The sequence below is a fragment of the Coloeus monedula genome (assembly GCF_965178545.1).
Source record: "Coloeus monedula genome assembly, chromosome: 1".
Lineage (NCBI taxonomy): Eukaryota > Metazoa > Chordata > Aves > Passeriformes > Corvidae > Coloeus > Coloeus monedula.
The window spans coordinates 124,760,052-124,777,168 of NC_138781.1; the positions used below are offsets into that span (position 1 = coordinate 124,760,052).

Sequence of the window (17,117 nt, forward strand, 5' to 3'; positions counted from 1 at the left end):
TATAATTATTCTATCAATAATCAATGGAAATCTAACTTCTGGATTTCACATAATCACTATATATATGATTTTGACTGCTGGGTTACTAAACAGTGTTTTGCTGTTCATGTACTTTTTATTGTGTTGAATGACAAACTGTACCTATGATCATAAAATAAATTCACTTTTCTCGAAATCAGCTTTCAATCTGTTGTCCTGTAGTCAATAAAAATTGCTGAAAATTACAAAGGAAAGAGAAGTAAGCAATTATAGGGATAAAAAAGAGCTGTTCTTGAGAATAAACATTTATAAGTCACAAAAACGATATGATTTCATATGCAAATAGCTGGTTGCCATTAGTCCTCTCCTTAGGGTAAACTACTCCAGTTAGAATCATTCTTCTGCTGAAAAATTATTTTACTAAATTTTAGTTCAGGAAACAGGGCTTGTTCTTTACCAGCAACTGTGTTTCCACCAGCTTTAATGACCCTGAAACTAGAGGGTTCAGAGACTGTTTACACTTGTATTCAGCTATGGGGCATTATGTTACCCTGCATAGGTCTTCAAAACTCAGCTCAGAGTTCTCAGTTGTGCATCATACATAGTAATCAAGTGAAGTCCATCCATTAACTAGTGTGTAGCTTTACACATGGAAAGGGTTTGATATCAAGTACTTTTACTGTCAAAGTTTCTTAGATAAATCTAAGAATACTTGCAGCTTTTCTGTCCAAGAAGGTCAACTAGGTCTACAATGTTAGGTCCTTTTGGTAATTAAAAGAGGACATTTGTTTCTTTCAAGAGTTGAATTACTTGTCATTACCAGTGGAGTTGTAATGGTATGAACATAAAGCTGAAATATTTCATATGATGAACTTTTGGACTGCAAGCAGGAATCAAACCATCACATAAGAATCTGGTTTCTCCTGGTCCATGCTTGTACTGTAGCAATTCAGAGGTGAATTTGCCTCATGCTAATTAGACATCCCTCATTCATCCTCTTTTTCAGTCTCTTACATCCTTATAGTAGTTCAATCTTATCACCTAAATTCAGAATAACTCATAACAATTAGTGCTAAGCATTTGTACCACTACCAAGGATATTCTTCAGGAATCTGTGCATAGAAAAAGACAGTTACTGCTGTCTTCAAAATATTTAATGGTTATGCTCATAAGCAATTGGAAATTACTATTTTGAGGGCTTCTGTCCCCTAGACTTTTAATAAACCAGAATAGAAACTTACAGTACTCAAACAAGACTGAATTAAACAAGTCTGAACAGGCCTTCAGAAAACTTGTGTAAAATAAACACATTTATTAACAAAATGTTAGACAAATAGAATGCAATTCTGTCATCTTTGCTCACTGATCGCCTTTTGGAGTCCTGAAAACAATGATATTCTTTATTAAATACAGTGCTACCCTTATAAGACTTATAAAGATTGCTTGTTTGCTAAATTCAAGTGCTTATTTAGAGAGGATTTTTTTTTAGTTTTTTTAAATTCCCCATCCTTATTGTCAGGAATGTTTTACAGATAGGTAAAACTGTTACATCCTTGAACTAAAGATTTAACACTGAAGTGAAATATGAAGAATACTTCAAAAGTCTTTGACAATTTTATTAACAAATATGTTTTAGTTAACATGTAGTGGCATAAGATTAAATTCAAAATTTGTAAAGTAAAATATATGCTTCTGCAGATATAATAAGATTAAAAAAATAGTATTTTAAAAGTACGAAAAATCTCTCAACATGTTGGTACCTTCTTTGTGCTTTCATTATTCTTTCAAACACAGTGCTTATTCACTTTATTTCAGCTGTAAGGCTTCTACCTTCACCTCTGGCTCACTTAAGAATCTATTAAAAATTTATTAATTCCTTTAAAACATGCATAAAAATACAACTTCCAAGAAGAAGAGCCACATAGCCAAAGAGCTACAGAACTCACTGCAAGAATACTGATAAATAAAACATCAGTTAATTACAGTTTAAGGCTAAATCCTTGGCTGGTGGAAACGAGCAGTCCCTGACTACAGCAGAGCCCAGATGCATCAGTCGACTGCCAGCTTCAAGTTCCAGGTCATGGCAAGTTGCTTTGTCTCTCCATAAAGCAGAGTATTGTCTATCTCAATAGTATTTCATTATAATTCTTACACATCACTAGGAAAGTTACGTTTTCAAAGACAATATGTTGATTTTGAGTCCACTCCAATTATATACATTTGAAAGTAGATTTCTCAGAACAGTTCAAAGAAACCTTGGTTCAAATTATTGCATAATATAAAAAAAAAAAATCACAAAAGTGCATATATGTATGTATGTACGTATACACGCAGAAGGAAGCCACACTGCCACTTGCAGTGCAGCCAGCTACCTCTATAAGGCATTTATTGCAGTAGATACAGGCCTGTGTTGAGTCACAGGGTATATTTACATGAATGTAAACTTTATCCCTTGGTTCGAGAGACCCCACAGGAAGTCTTCATCTTAGGGAAAGGAGTAAGGCCAGGAACTGCCTGGAAGTGGCGCTTTATTTTAGGACCGGCCTCACTGAAGTTGCAGAATTAAAGTTTTATTGCAAAAAGAAGAAACTATTTTGCACCAAACTGGTAACTAAGTTAGTATATCAACTTTATGGACTTTAGAAGAGCAGATATTAAATGATTTTTTTCCATTTTCCACTAAGTAAATTTGGCAGAAACAATACTGTATTTCCCATTAGCTTCTAGAATTCTGAAGTGGCCAAACTTAGAATGGCAACTGAACACACTGAAAGGCATCAGCACTAGGAGTAAAATGTTCACTTCCAGCTCCTAGAAATCCATTTCAATGACATTTCTTCAGCAAGTGAAGAGTTATATTTTTAACTGCAAGCATGGTCTCTGTGCAGGTTGGTTTGATCAGTGTCTCGGGAAGTAAAAAACCAAAATGGCCAGTGTCACGCAGCTCGAATGCAAATGCGTATGGGATGCCATTTTTGTAGGCCCAGTCCATAGAGCTGCCAGAACTCACATCTGAAACAGGCAATTCAGAGAAAGCATTAAAAAATGTTAAATCCAAGTCATGCTGAAATCACCAGAGGGCTCCTGTGGCATTTTGTCTCTGGGGCTCAGTGAGTATACTTGCAACTCCAGGTGTTGCTTGCCCTGATCCTGAACACCCTTCAGAAATAGTATGAGAACCCAGCACCTGATGAAATGTGCTCAGCACAATATAGATTAGACACTTCAGTTTCATAGGAAAAGATATTCTAATTGTTTTGTGTAAAGCAAAATTTTATTAAAAGAAAATATCTAGAATAAAGCCTCAAATTGTTCTTGTCCCCATGTGAGCGCAGTCTAAAGCTTTCCTTCCACAAAGATCTCCCAGCTGGACTGGAGAACTCTGCATGCTCCTAGGTTTAAATTGGGTTTTTTAGGCAATTCATTTGTGGTGAGAAGGGGGGAAGTTGATAAAGTAATCTACCATCTTCTTTTGAAAGTGCTTTTAAAATTCTTTTCATTTGTCTTACTTTCTCACCATTTCCTCACAGCATGAGAGCATTTGCATAGGTGGTGTCTAATATTAACAAACCTTCCTGAGGAAGTGTGCTGCTTATGCTTTCGTTATCTCCATATGTTGATTACCCAAGACACATTTTTTTATACAGATACATCTCTCATGTGGCCTGCTGTAATCTGTGCAATTCTGGCATTAATTCACACTGCTTTTCCTTTGACATAGTGACTGACTGCAGTGTAATGAGCACAAGATGATGACTGTGCTGGGAGATGGAGGCCCAAGATAAGTGCAACTGTAGCTGAAACGCAGCAATGACAGATGAGATGCAGGAAGTTACTAGCAAATAGTCTTTAGCTTTTCACTTTTTCAATGTCTGTTATCATTAGCCACAGCATTCAGGCCTCAAGGATTCAGTAAAGAAAAAAAAGTGTCTTGTTGAAACCTGTTGAACTTCTTTTTCTCTTACCTGTCTACAGAGAGCTTGCCTGACAAATGCTGTTACAACTTAGTAGTGCATTTGCAGTATCTGATAAAGATATGAGTTTTAAGATCTTAATTTTTCTTTTTAAAGAATCCACAGTTTTATATGGTATGTTATTTGCTGGCTTTTGACTCTCATATGCATTGCATTTTAATCTCTGTTATTGCATCAGTTGAGTTAATCTTACTGCAATCAATTGACTGAATCAGTTGCAAAACTTTCTTCTGCCTTCCTCACAACCAAAACCAGAACAAAGTTCACTTTAAATAGTGTTTGCATTCTTTGTTATAATAAGGGTATTCTCCTTCTTACTGTAGGAAGGTCAAAGTCACAAACCTGCAGAGGGAAACTTACACAAAGTGCTGGATGCAGGGCCATATCTGTATCTTACACCGTAGGCTGACTGAAGAGCGTTAACAGCATTATAGGCTGCTGATTCCTGGGGAGGAGAAAAAACCAAATACATAAATTAGACTTTGAATTAAGTACTGTATTGTGATTGGAACCTGAGTCAATGGATCATTGACTTCCAGTGCAATGCTGTGTTCCATGAGTCCATGGCAGCTAAGTTAAGATTATAGTAAAGGATAAATGCATCATTTATTTTTAATAACATCAATTCCCCGAAAAACTTGTTTTGGTGTTTTCATGACATAAAAGAGCTCACTGCACCGTGAATGATCAGACATTAATTATTTGTAATTATAGGCATATATGTCAATTTAGCAACACGACAAATTTAGATGACCATGAGATGAAATCATATCTTCTTTATGCAGTTTAAAAGCCATGCTTACATTTTCTGAGGATGTATTTCCCAGTTCACTAAACCTTGTCCCTGCTGGACTTTTGAAGGAGAAATGATGTCTTGTTGACACTCACAGTGGTTCAGTGAGCAGAGTGGGAAGAAGGAAGGAGGCAAGTTCCACTCCTGAATCTCTGATCCAGCAGGTAGATGTTCACTGCTGGTCCAACTTTCTCTGTGGCCTGATGATGTAGTCTTGGAGAGCTCTTTCCACTGTTACGGAAATGTGATTTCAGTACTGTATGGGGAAAATGAGCGCCTACATTGCAAAAACTTGGGGCTGAAAGGCTGTTTAGGAGGCTCATGGTTCACCCTGTGAAACTGGGTGCAGAAGGCCTGACCCATGGAAATTTCTGAGAGTCACATATGGATAGTGCATCGAAACGCACAGAAAGGATGCACATATTCAAAAGGAAAAGGAATATTATTACCCCAAAGAAAAGTATATTGGCAAATATACAATGAAGGCCAGGAAAACACAGTCATGTCCCTACAGACAACAGGAAATTATTATATTTGGAGCTAGAAACTGCTGGACTTTGAACCACTGGGTAAAGTTGCAATGGTTGTTTTAGTTGTTTTACTTCCTTGAACAGAAGAGCTGTAGGTTTTGGTTTATGCAAGTCTTCATGAACTCAGTCCTTACCTTGTTATTCATCAGGCACTAAATGAATACACTGAGGAAGGATTACCCTATACTTGCCTTTTCATTTAAATGTTTTTCCTAACCTTCCACTTGTTTGCCCTTGTCAGGAGTTTGGATTCTGACTTAGTCCTCAGTCTGACCCATGCAGGCTTTGTCTGTCCAAGTAGAGAAGCCAGAGAAAACTGCTTTAAAATGTCATTCTGGAAACAACTTACCTGCAGGTAGGGCTTTGGAGAGCTTATTTTACTCTCCTCTCAGCAAATGAAAGAGCACATTTTTATTCCATTACAAAAATTTGTTAGGCACAACCAGAATTATTGTTTGTTTAGCAGAAGGATGATGGTGCTGGAGACTGACATTTTCAGCTTGGCCTCTTGCCACCTCCATGAGAGAGTGTGTGGAGGCTGAACCCAGTGTTGCTGGAACTTCTGCTGGTCTGGGATGTAGCTGTCAGTCACTGTAAGGGGTAACCTCTGACTCACCCAAACACTAAAGATGAGAAGGGCCTGTCCTGTGGGAGAAATGCTGTCACTTGGAACTCTTCCTCCATATGCCTTGACTTCTGAGTTCTGACATGCAAGACCCATGATGGGGTTGGAGTTGTTGGACCCTGTGAGGGTGGTGGGGTGGCAGAGTGATGTCACCGTGGTGGCTGTGGCTGCACAGGGCCCAGGAAGGGGGAACTCCAGCTGCAGCCAGGGGCACTGTCCCAAGTCCAAGACTCTGTTGCTCAACCAAAATTTGCAAGCAGCTGTGCTTACCATCCCAGGGTCTTGGTGTGGAACTGGGATGGCCTGACAACAGGCCTGATGCCAAGGGAACAGGAGACAGGGCTCAGCTGAGGGAGCTCAGAGGGGTGGAGAACAAAGTCCCAATAAATGCGCCATGGCAATGAGAATATAGCCACAAATGAAAAGACTTCCTGTGCATTATGTGAATTGTGCACTGTACAGCAATGAGACAACAGAAAATTCTGTTGGAATCTTTTGAAGAAATAGTTTAGCAATGCCCATGTAAAATCAGCACAACAGTAATGGGTTCTGTACGGAGGAAGCACAGAAGGAGGTCAGACCGGGAGCATCCCAAGTCCATGGCACATGGGCACGCATCCCTGGGCACTGTGAACTTGAAGTTCTTAGCCTTGAGGACTGCAGCTGACTTCCACTGTTAGAGCCATGTGCCCAAAGAAAGGGACAGTTCTCAACTGTATGATACTGAGCAGGTTGGATCCTGAGTAAATCCAGGCAACCAGTCTTTGAACGCCCTCAAGGAGAAAATGCCACATAAAATTATCAGATTTTTGCAAAGGTGTACACAAACTCAGTCATGCCATGTAAGTTCACTGCAAACACTAAGGCAAATGACAGTACAGGAAGAAAAGGGATGAAAATCAGGTGAAATTTAAAACTCTTGAGATGGATGTATGTTTCTGTTGGTGTTTTTTTCAATCTAAAAGAACACTTTCATTTTAAGCATCTTAAAAGAGCAGATTTCAGGAGAGTGTTAATAAGACGGTTGTGCCTAAATGAGAACAGAATATACACGTTGTGATCGGTACACTGCTCTCCAGTTTAAAGGCAGCTCTGAATAATTGAACGCTGTAATTGAAATGGTAACTGACAGCTTACTAGAATGATCCAACTCAGGCACAAACAGCCTTTCTTCTGCTCAGAATTACTTGTAGCCCACTGTTAGCACCAAAAGCTATTTATCTGCTATTCATGTGGGGTCCTACAGTTTTCCACTGTACACAGCCCATGTAGACCAACAATGCTTGTTCCATCAGTGTCAGGAAACAGAGATCTATCACCTTCCAGCTCACTGCAATTTCCAAGAGAGCTGGAGAATCTGAAACCTCAGCCTAAGTCACCATTTTAGAAACTTCAAATATTAAAAACTCTGCATTTATGAGCCACCAGGTGATGGAGCCTTTGGCTGTAGGCAAGTATTAAAACAGACAAATAAATAACCAACAGGTATTCCCTTGATTTTCACTATGATCCCTATAATGAGCTTTATAAATAACAGGAAATTACTTCAGTTTCTTATTTCAACCTCCCTCTTCTTTTTGACCAACTGCAATGAAAAGAAGTATGAAGTTCAAATACTGACAAGATATTTAGAATTGGTATTTGGCTTCCATTTATCCATGGATGTTGTTTAAAATAGTGTCTTTTTTTGTTCATTTAGGTCTGTGATCCACCTCCTCTGATGAGAAGCCTGATCCAAGGTTTTTCAAACCTGAGGAACACCTGCTAAACATCAAAAACTGGGATCCTTTGTTCTAAAAGCAATGGATGGAAAGGCAGAGTTACGCCCCATCTCAGAATGGAATTATTCCTTAAGAAGCAAGAACAACGTGTAAAATATACTGGTGTGTGTGAAAACTCTCAGTTAAATCTTCCTTCTCCTTACAATGAATTTCCCATCTATAGCATCTGCTATTGCCTTACATTACTCTGGACATTTTAGTCAGATACCCAATAATCATATACTTGCAGAGAAGTGCTGATTCTTCCTAACACTACATCTTTACCTTCTTTTCTGTTGTCTGTTCTTAAAAATATATGCTCGCACCTGCTGATCCTCAAAGGAATGAGAACCTATGATTTTAAATTCCCAGTCCATGTTTTTTTGCTAACTGAATAGTCATCAATTCACTTGGGGAACTCCTTTTTCCTTGTCATTCCCCAAAAGAGAGTGAAGGTAGCATAAAAATTTTTTCATAAATTTATTCACAGCCAGTACAGGGCTGGGTGGTCAGTCTCCACAAGTTTCATATTTTAGCTCCTCTGGCTGCTTAGTTAACTTTTAGTTTGCTCTGTTTCACAGGAATAACATCAGATAGAAGAATGTTTAGTAGGTACTAAAATTAGTTGTCTCAACAGAAATAAACTTACAAAGAGAGTTTAGTTTGCGGAGTGCTGGCTGTGCAGCCTCCTGAGAGAACAGCTGAGTGAAACTTCAGCGAAGCTCCAGGGACTGACAACATAATTTATTCTGCACAGGATAAATCTAAGGTGCAGTTAAGCTCCTTCAGAGAAAACCAGCAAGTTAAAAGTCACTGCAGCTTTCAAGGTCAAAATGGAAGATAAATGGAAAATGTAATTTTACTCAGGACTGAGGGTAAGAGAAAGAGGCTTGCAACTGGTTTGTGCAATGTGGGTCTGAGAGCAGGAGGAAACAGAGAGCAAACCTTAGCCATGTGTCCTTCGGAGAATAAGACATAAGGGGGGGGTTTATCAACAGGGGGCTGGCTAAAACAGACCTCAGACTGCAAGCAAAGGGAATAGCTATGCATTTGGATGAGCATGGAATACACGAAATGTACTCATCTGTGAATCAATAGGCTTACATCAAAAAATGTGTTCTTGTTAATTATTTTTTCTAATATACAGAAGCTCCTGGTTTTTTGTAGCTGCTTTTCTGAAAGGGTTAAAAACACTGTGTCTGACCGAATGATATGTAGTGCAATGGAATTTTGGTGAAATCTAAGAGATTTCTCTTTGAATTGATAAACATAAAAAATTTCAGTTTTATTTTGTTCATAACATTGAAGATGATCTTTTTTGTGCTCTTAGTGTTTAAGTTCTGAGCATGAAGAGACAGAATTTCAACTAGAAGCCCAAGGACCTAACTATGTAATTCCCATTACAGTTAATTAAATAAAATGGTAATAACTATAATTAAAATTTAGGAATTTATCCTATAAAGTAATTTAAAGGGACTGATGGATGAAAGGCACTATACCATTTTAATCAAATTGCCACTGACTCATGGTGTGTGAAGGTTATATAACCAGAAATGTGATTGCAAGTAGATCCAGAATAAATACTGCTCAATATTAAATGTGCAAATTATTGAAGAAACAAGTCTCCTCTCAAAACAAAATGTACCAAAAAATATACAGACAAGCACATTCTCCCAAGTTTTAATGTACTTACCACACAGTTGAAGTTTGGAATGGTTGCATATTTGTAAGAGTAAGGGTACAGCAGCATCTGTGCATATGCATGGAAGGACAAATAGGCTTTTATTTGTTTCCGGTGTTTGCGGAGAAAATGAGCAACAGCCTTTACCTCAGGTTCTGACTCGGGAAAAGGACCACAGTAAGTATCATCACATGGGTGTAACGAAGCTCCTTCATCTAGAGGTTGAAAGAGAAAGTTGGTGTTGAACAATCACAGAGAAGTTCCAAGGGTCAACTTCTGGCTCAACCTTTTTTGGCCCATGTGCAAAAGCATGAAAAGCAACAAACAAATTGCTTTCTTGTGCCTGATGGGAATGAGCCTATGGGACCTCAGCGCAGCAATCTGCTCGCTCATCTAGTAGACACACCAAGCTCCCAGTTTGCCAACTACACACAGTTCTCCCCAGAGGATACATTCTTTCCAACTGAAAAAGGAGAACCTGACTTCATTGTATTCTCTTCCCTGGCTTTTCATATCAGTGGCACATTTTATGACAGCATTCCAGTATTAAAACTGTTGATGGGTCTCAGTTGGTCTATTTGAAATCAGAGAGCTATACCTCTTTCATGAGTCACTCCCAGGACAAATCTAGCCTTTTAGAGCTTTTAATGTACTATCTACTACAGTGGTGGTTACAATGGCAGGTAGACAACCTCAACAGGGATTATCTTAGAACCATGATAACAACTCCTAAGTACTGCCTATTTTCACCCCTGAAAACCTCATGGAAAAAAAAAAGTCACATGGGATGATTGTTCAGTCAGCTAAAATAGAAATCACCTCAGTTTGCATAGGGCCTAACTTTCCTTCAAGTTTGGGGCAGGGGTTCAGTTTTGAGGATATCTTTATGTCAATCTGCTCAGGCAGCAGCAAGCTGCTCAAGAGTAGCCTTACTGTGATATCCCATGAGGTACTGAAAGATGAAACTTAGAAAAGGAGATGTGGCAGTAGCTCCTTTATACTTTAGCAATTCTGGATCTAAGCCATCGTCTTATTTACAGCTTTGGGCCTGGGCCTAAAAGAACAATATTTATGCAAATCTACGCTGCTCTTTTATCCACTGTAATTTCAAAATACCACACATTTTACACTGACCTGCAGAATAATAATTGTTTGCAAACTTCCCTGGTGCCATCAGGGACTTACAACAGCAGTGTTTTATTAGCTTTCCTTTGTATAGCAAGTACTGCCACCTTCAATTAATAAGAAAAGAGCAGTGTGTGAGAAGGCATAATGATATCAACTAAAACAGGGTTATGCAATCATGCCAAAAAAATAAAAAGAAGTGGAAGATCATTTGTAAGATGAAAATCGAGGCTACCATTCAATGGCCACAGGTGGGGATTTCAAAAGGTATTAGTGCTTGGATTGCAGTGGATATGGAAGGGTTATATAGAGGGCAGATGGTCTTCTCTGTGCAGAACAGATGGACACCAAGTCATTCAAATCCTAAGAGCACTCTGCCTCGATTTCTTTTCAGATAATATAGCTAAAGGAGAGCTATTTTACCAAGTCCCCAGAGCCTTTGCTTTTTTTTCTTATAGATACTTCATCTCCTGTAACAGTGTTGTATACTGAATCATGGCAATGGATAACACTGTTAATAAACAGTGGATTCCTACAAGCTAATGGTAAAACGGCCCAATGGTAAAATATGACTCAGTTTAGTGACTTCCAGTGAAGGAAAAACCCTGTAAGCTGTCCAGCCTATTATGGTGACTGTTCAACCTATTACGGTGAGTCATGTGCTATCCCAGCTGTAGTTAATACTTTACCTTAAGTGAAACTGGCTGGTAGTAAAAAGAGGAGGTTTCCATGGTAGCCTTGGATAATGTAAGGATATTCTCAATTTTCGTACTGGAAATTCTTTTAAAGTAACTCAAGAATGAAAAAAGAATTGCTACAGCATGTATCAACTCCTGTGACATTTCTAAATTACAGGGATGAGAAGCAAATGGAATTGTGTAAAATGTTACTGTGCTGCTATATTACTGTACCTAATAGCATACCCGGGGAGGACAAGTATCCTCCAACATCCATCATGAGACCCACTGAACAAAGGAAATGCGTACTGAGAGTGATAAAACCAGCACTTTGATACAGAGGGAGGACTAAGAGTATGAATGAGCTGGAGCATGATATTCAAATTTCCTTGCAGCCACTTCTGCCAGTATGGGATACTGTCCTCAGTGAGCACTGGGGTGCATTGAAAATTGGGATGTACTGGGAATTTTAACTCCCACTGTTGCTTGCTTGGGGACTTGGATGCAAGCATTTTATCTAGATTTGCCCTATGACTTTAATTAATTCTAAGTACCTCATTATTTTGCTTTAAAGTTGCTATTATTTGATTATCATTAAACCATCATAGTTATTGCAATATATGTGCATTACAAGGAGCGGTTCTACCCAGAGTTCTTACTGCCAGTATTCACACGGGTCTGTGTGCAATTTCTGTGCACTGTTTTGAGTACAGGGCACTGCAACATGAAATCTAGCAATGATACGGCCCTTTGCTTGGTCCCTAAGAAACCTTGCATCAAAGTCCTACACTACAAAGGAAAGCAGATGGGATGCTGTGCTATCAGCACTGACTAGCTCACTGCTGATAGCATTTAGTGGCTTTGCTGAGGCTGGAGTCTGCCACAGCACACCTGCGTGGAAGCCCCACAGTTAAGTTCAAGCCTGTCTGAAAACTCTAAGTGCAACTGAGCTGAATAAAAAGGTTTTTACAAGCACATGCAGTTTTAAATGTTAAACACACCATGATTACACAAGCCTCAAAGTGTGATATGATCCAGATTCTTCTCTGACTCATCTAGTGTCAGATATTAATGAGAATACCAGGTGACTGGTTAGGGTCATATGAGCACCAGTCAGCCCAGTTGATGAAAGAGCTTTTTATTCTCCATCAAAACAGACCATCAGACAGACTTTGGGGTCCAATGCAGGAAGCAGAGCATGTGCTTGTTGGGATGATGAGCAGCCTTGAAGGAATTTTTATTTTTTGAACTTGGGGTGGGGACCTGTCTTTCATGTTCAGTGCAGGGGAGAAATGCAACAAGTAGGGGATTACAACATGCAACACATGGGTATTGTTACAGTTTCACTAAGCCTAGAAAAAATAGTGTTTTGAATGAAAACTAAGCAAGCATTTTTAGGACTGAATAAAAGAAGTGCTTTAATACAGTGGCTAGGGAGCAGGAAGAGGGAGGAGGAACCCAAGAAAGATTAATTAGAACTAGAAAGAAAATTCATTGAATATTAATGTTGCATTGATAGGTACCTAAGATATATCTCTCAACACACTGTAAGAGAACTGATCATTCCAGTTATGCCACTGGCTGTCTTCTGAACAGTAAATGGGTGTCCCCACAATATCTGCAGTTGTGGCTTACACACTTAAGTAAAGATGGTAACAGTGATGTAGGACTGGTTTGTCTTTATGTTATTTTTGCATGATAAAATTGCCTTAAAGATTGTGATAGCACTCCTGGGCCTGTCTTCTTTAACAGAGGGTTTCTCAGCTAACACAGGCTTTCTTTTCTGCTTCTGTCTCAGTCCTCTCCTTATAGTGGGTAGCCTTGAAAACAATTTGAAGCATATTTCACAGGTCCATACTGGATTGAATGTATACATCTGTTCACATTCACTTTTATCCTTAAAATTCTCACAACTCTACTTAAAGAATCCAGCTGTTGCAAGCCAGACTGTACAGTGCTCACTCCTACTACACACAATCAGAGTATTGTGGAAACATCTAGAGTCTTCCAGTGGAAGAGGAATGGGCTGAAGGCAGGGTCCTTGCACTATGCAAACACAATTTCTTGTCTTTAGAAGCTTGTAATATAAGGAAGGTGGACTAATGCTGGATGAGAAAATAGCTGCACAGAGATCTGAAGGAAGTTCCTTGAGATGGGAGAGCAGGTCAGCAGGTATATATGGCTGTATTTCAGTGTTCTTACTTTCTTACACCAGAACTTTTAGGGGCTGCTTACCCCTGTGTGAGTTGCACTATTTTTTGGTAAGATTTAATAAATACCATTTGTTCTTTGGTGGACCCATTCCAAATCTTCTGGTTGTTATTTCATTGCTGCTGCTTTCTCTATGCAAAATTGAGTCCAATTATTATGAAGTACTTACAGAAGTGCTGGGAGTTTAAAATTGTATCTCCATGCATTTAGAAGCACCTTCTTTCTTTATTAAATCACTAATAATAATGGCCTTAAGGACACTGAGGCCAACAAAGTAAGTTTGACATTTACAAAACTAAAATAATTTCAGAGAAATGGCAAATTGAATAAAATTAAGCTTGAAGTATTTCCTAGAGCTGCAGTTAGGTAAATCTTGAAAAGTCATGGTTCATTCTTAATGCTATGCTTCAAATTATTTATATGATTGCCAAAATACAGAATAGCTGTATGTGTGATTTTTAAAATTTTGCCACATTTGCCATGACAACTTTTTATTTATGAGAAGGTCTGTTTTTCTGAAGTTGGGGACTTTCATTTTTTTAGAAGTTAGTAGGAAGATTTGAGCCTTGGCTTATGGCTTTATGGGAAAAAAATCTTCAACTTTAACTACAGGAAAGAGAACACTTCACAACAGATGTGACCTAACCTACTTGGATAATTACCTCTGTTGGATAATTAAATACAGGGTAGTCTAAACTGGGGGACCAAAGTATCTCCATACTTACCACACCATTTCACTTTCCAGTTGCGATTAGCATCAACACCATAACAGTGAAACCTCACGTTCTTTGATCTTGTTTTTCTCCAAAATCGATCCTAGCATAAGTTACAAAACTTGTAAATCACAATATTACTCTATTTTGGCAAAAATCTGCTTGTACACATAACAAATCAACACTGGTAAATATATTCAGTATTCTGTTTTAAGTGGAGTAATTTACTTCCATTTTGCAAGGCACAAAGTGATGGACTGGATTTATACAGTCAGCTTTGAATAATGTAACAACCATTCTATCTTTCCTGTCTGAATAATTTTTTGAGTAATACTACTGACATTACTTACATTTGTCCAGCTGAAATAGTATCCATCCACATTAAATACAGGCATGATATAGAAATACAGATGAGTTAGCATCTTTCTCATGTCAGGATCAGTCTGGTATGTCTGAAGAGCCTAAAGCAGAAAAGACAAAGAAAATAGTTTCCATTAAAAAAATAATTTCCCAATTAAATATTGTGATGGACTAAGTCACAAGGCATTTGGCAGCACAGAGGTCTGTTCTCATGGCAGCACAGACATTCTTCTAGCTGGGCCCAAAAGGCTGACATCTTCCTGCAAATGTGATTCAGACAGCATGTGAACATGTGAAAAAGGTGTTGTAAAGGCCCTATTCTCTCTGCTTCTCAGTGGCTTTCAACACTCAAGAAAATACAACTCATATTACAGAGAAGCAAATGCATACAAAGTTTTTCTTGAAGTAAGAGCTGAAAGTCAGTGGAATAGATTGTTAGTTGAGTAAATGAGTTTAGCTCCTGTAAGACAATGGAGTCCTGTTGTTTCCACCAGGTGATTTGATAAGGTCTTGAAGTATTTAAGGCTCACATTAACAACACAGCTTTTGTTGTATTCAAAGTAGTTTACTATATGCACAATTTTCAATACAGGCAGTTTATTCCTTTATCATTTAGACTCCTCTCTATTTTTGGAGGACCTCTAGTATAAAGGTTAATAGAGGAAGTCTAGGTAGGGAAAGTTTTTGGGTTTTATCCATTCTGCATCTTAGAAAAATGCAGCAAAACCAGAGGCTCCTCAGTGGTTCTATTTGCTAGTGCCAGAGATGCTCCTTTACCAGCTCCAGGAAGCTTATACTCCACATGCTCTTGCAAATACTGTCCCTTGTCATAGCTGGGCATCAATTTTGCATCCTTCAAAGTGTAAGTCTTGATTCTGTAAGGTGAGGAATCCAGTGTTTCATGTGGCAGGTGGAAAGCATATCACACTAATGCTGGGTTCAGGGGGATGCCTGAGCCTGGCTCCTCTCCTGCTGCTACTGTGATTACAGGCTTCTGCTCTGCAGTGTTTCTGGCCCTTCAGATCTGAAGAGTAGCATGTGTTTGGGGAGCAAAGGGAAACATTTACTCTGAAATAAACTAATTAAATGCTTTTCAATTGACAAATGCTTGGGAGCAGTGTGAAGTACAGGAATTCAATACTTCTGGGCTCCTAACTATGCAGCTGGTTGAATTACTGAAGCTGCTATGGGAGCTGATGGATGCTTTGTATGGAATACCTATAAGAAATAACCATACATCTGGACATGTCTGGGGCTGAAATTTACTCATGAGGACTATGACTTTTTTTTTCTTTACTGAGGGGATTAGTGAGACTTCTAAATACTTCTTCTATATGGTTCATTATTCGTCCCTCTGTTGTGCAGTGCTTTATCCTTACCCAGCTTCATCTCACCCTCCCAGAAGTGCTGTGCACATGCAAGTCCTTCAGCCTCACTATCAGATCCAAAGCAGCACTTCATCCCTGTGAAAAGCCAAGTCACCTGGTGCTACTCCACACCGAGCTCTTCTGTTTCAGCCAGGCAAGAGGAGAGGAAAGTGAGAAATAGAAGGCAAATGGGCAAAGCACAGAATGAAATGAGACTTAGGCAGCAGCTGGGACAGGGTGGTGTGGAGCACAGCATGCAGGGATGAGATCTTGAAAGAGGCATTCATAGGGGAGAAGGAAATGACAGTTGAGCTTTTGAGGGGAAGCTTGATGGACTGCCCTGGAGAAAGTCCCTGGCCAGTGAGGAGGTGATGAGTTCCCTGGCCCATGTACCAGAAAATCCCCCAAAATTCTTAGGTGGTATTGCATTTAAATTTGATTTACTTGTATTAAAAAACCATATCAAGTCTTCAAATAGATTTGGATAAAAATATTGGTGTTCAGGGACCTGGGGAAAAAAAAAATTGTCAAAACATTGATTTGTCAAATCAATGGTTACTCAAAAACAATGACCATGAAAATAAGGACTCTGTGTCATTGCTATTTCACATGCAGAGAACACATATTGTAGTAAACAGGGCTACTATGTGCATTAGGCTGGCCCTGTACTTAAATCTGCACAGGATTAAGAGCCTGTATGGTAAGTATGGATGTTAAATTGGTAAAACTGTTCTTACAGTTGGAAACAGAACCAACCCATGCTCCAAAGTGTGAGTCAAGGAAAATGAACATTTTCATCAAGCTTATTTCAGGGAAAAGTAGTTTAGCTGGGGAGGAAATAAGGCACCACACACCACTTTCTTGATTTTTTACTGCTTTTCTCTTTATAGACAGTATTAGCAAATTAAGCTCAGGTTATGTCCCCATGGTGGGTATTTACATACCAGTGATGATGAGATTGGCATATGTGCTTGTATCTGTATTTTGTATGCCATCCTTTTGCTGTCAGTTACATCTGTGATTATGCATTTTGTTACACTGGGCTATATATTATGTTTTAAACTGCAATGCTGTAAGACTAAACTCTTTAAAACACTTTTAAAATCATCTCCTAAAAATAACTACAGATAATTAATTAATTTAAGGTAATACACTGCTTAAAATTGCATGAATGAACTTTGCATATTTTTCAGTACCTTTCCAAATTTGCAAAAAGTGGCATAATGAAAATATTTGAATTAAGACTGTTTAATATACAATATGTTTTAAATCCTGTGAAAAATATATTTTCCTTGCTAGGTAAAAGGACCACCATTAAAAAA

General features: G+C 38.6%; 1 protein-coding gene across 1 annotated transcript in view; it reads right to left on the reverse strand.

Moving 5' to 3' along the window:
* Positions 1-2,803: 2,803 nt before the first annotated feature.
* CPA6 (carboxypeptidase A6) overlaps positions 2,804-17,117 on the reverse strand; it is a gene marked incomplete at both ends in the record, with an annotated part of 85,321 nt that continues 71,007 nt past the window's right edge. The window contains 5 exons of the mRNA XM_082285666.1: positions 2,804-2,991; positions 4,314-4,398; positions 9,355-9,557; positions 14,081-14,171; positions 14,419-14,529. Coding sequence (XP_082141792.1) covers positions 2,804-2,991; positions 4,314-4,398; positions 9,355-9,557; positions 14,081-14,171; positions 14,419-14,529 — 678 coding nt within the window. The remainder of the gene's footprint in view (positions 2,992-4,313; positions 4,399-9,354; positions 9,558-14,080; positions 14,172-14,418; positions 14,530-17,117) is intronic.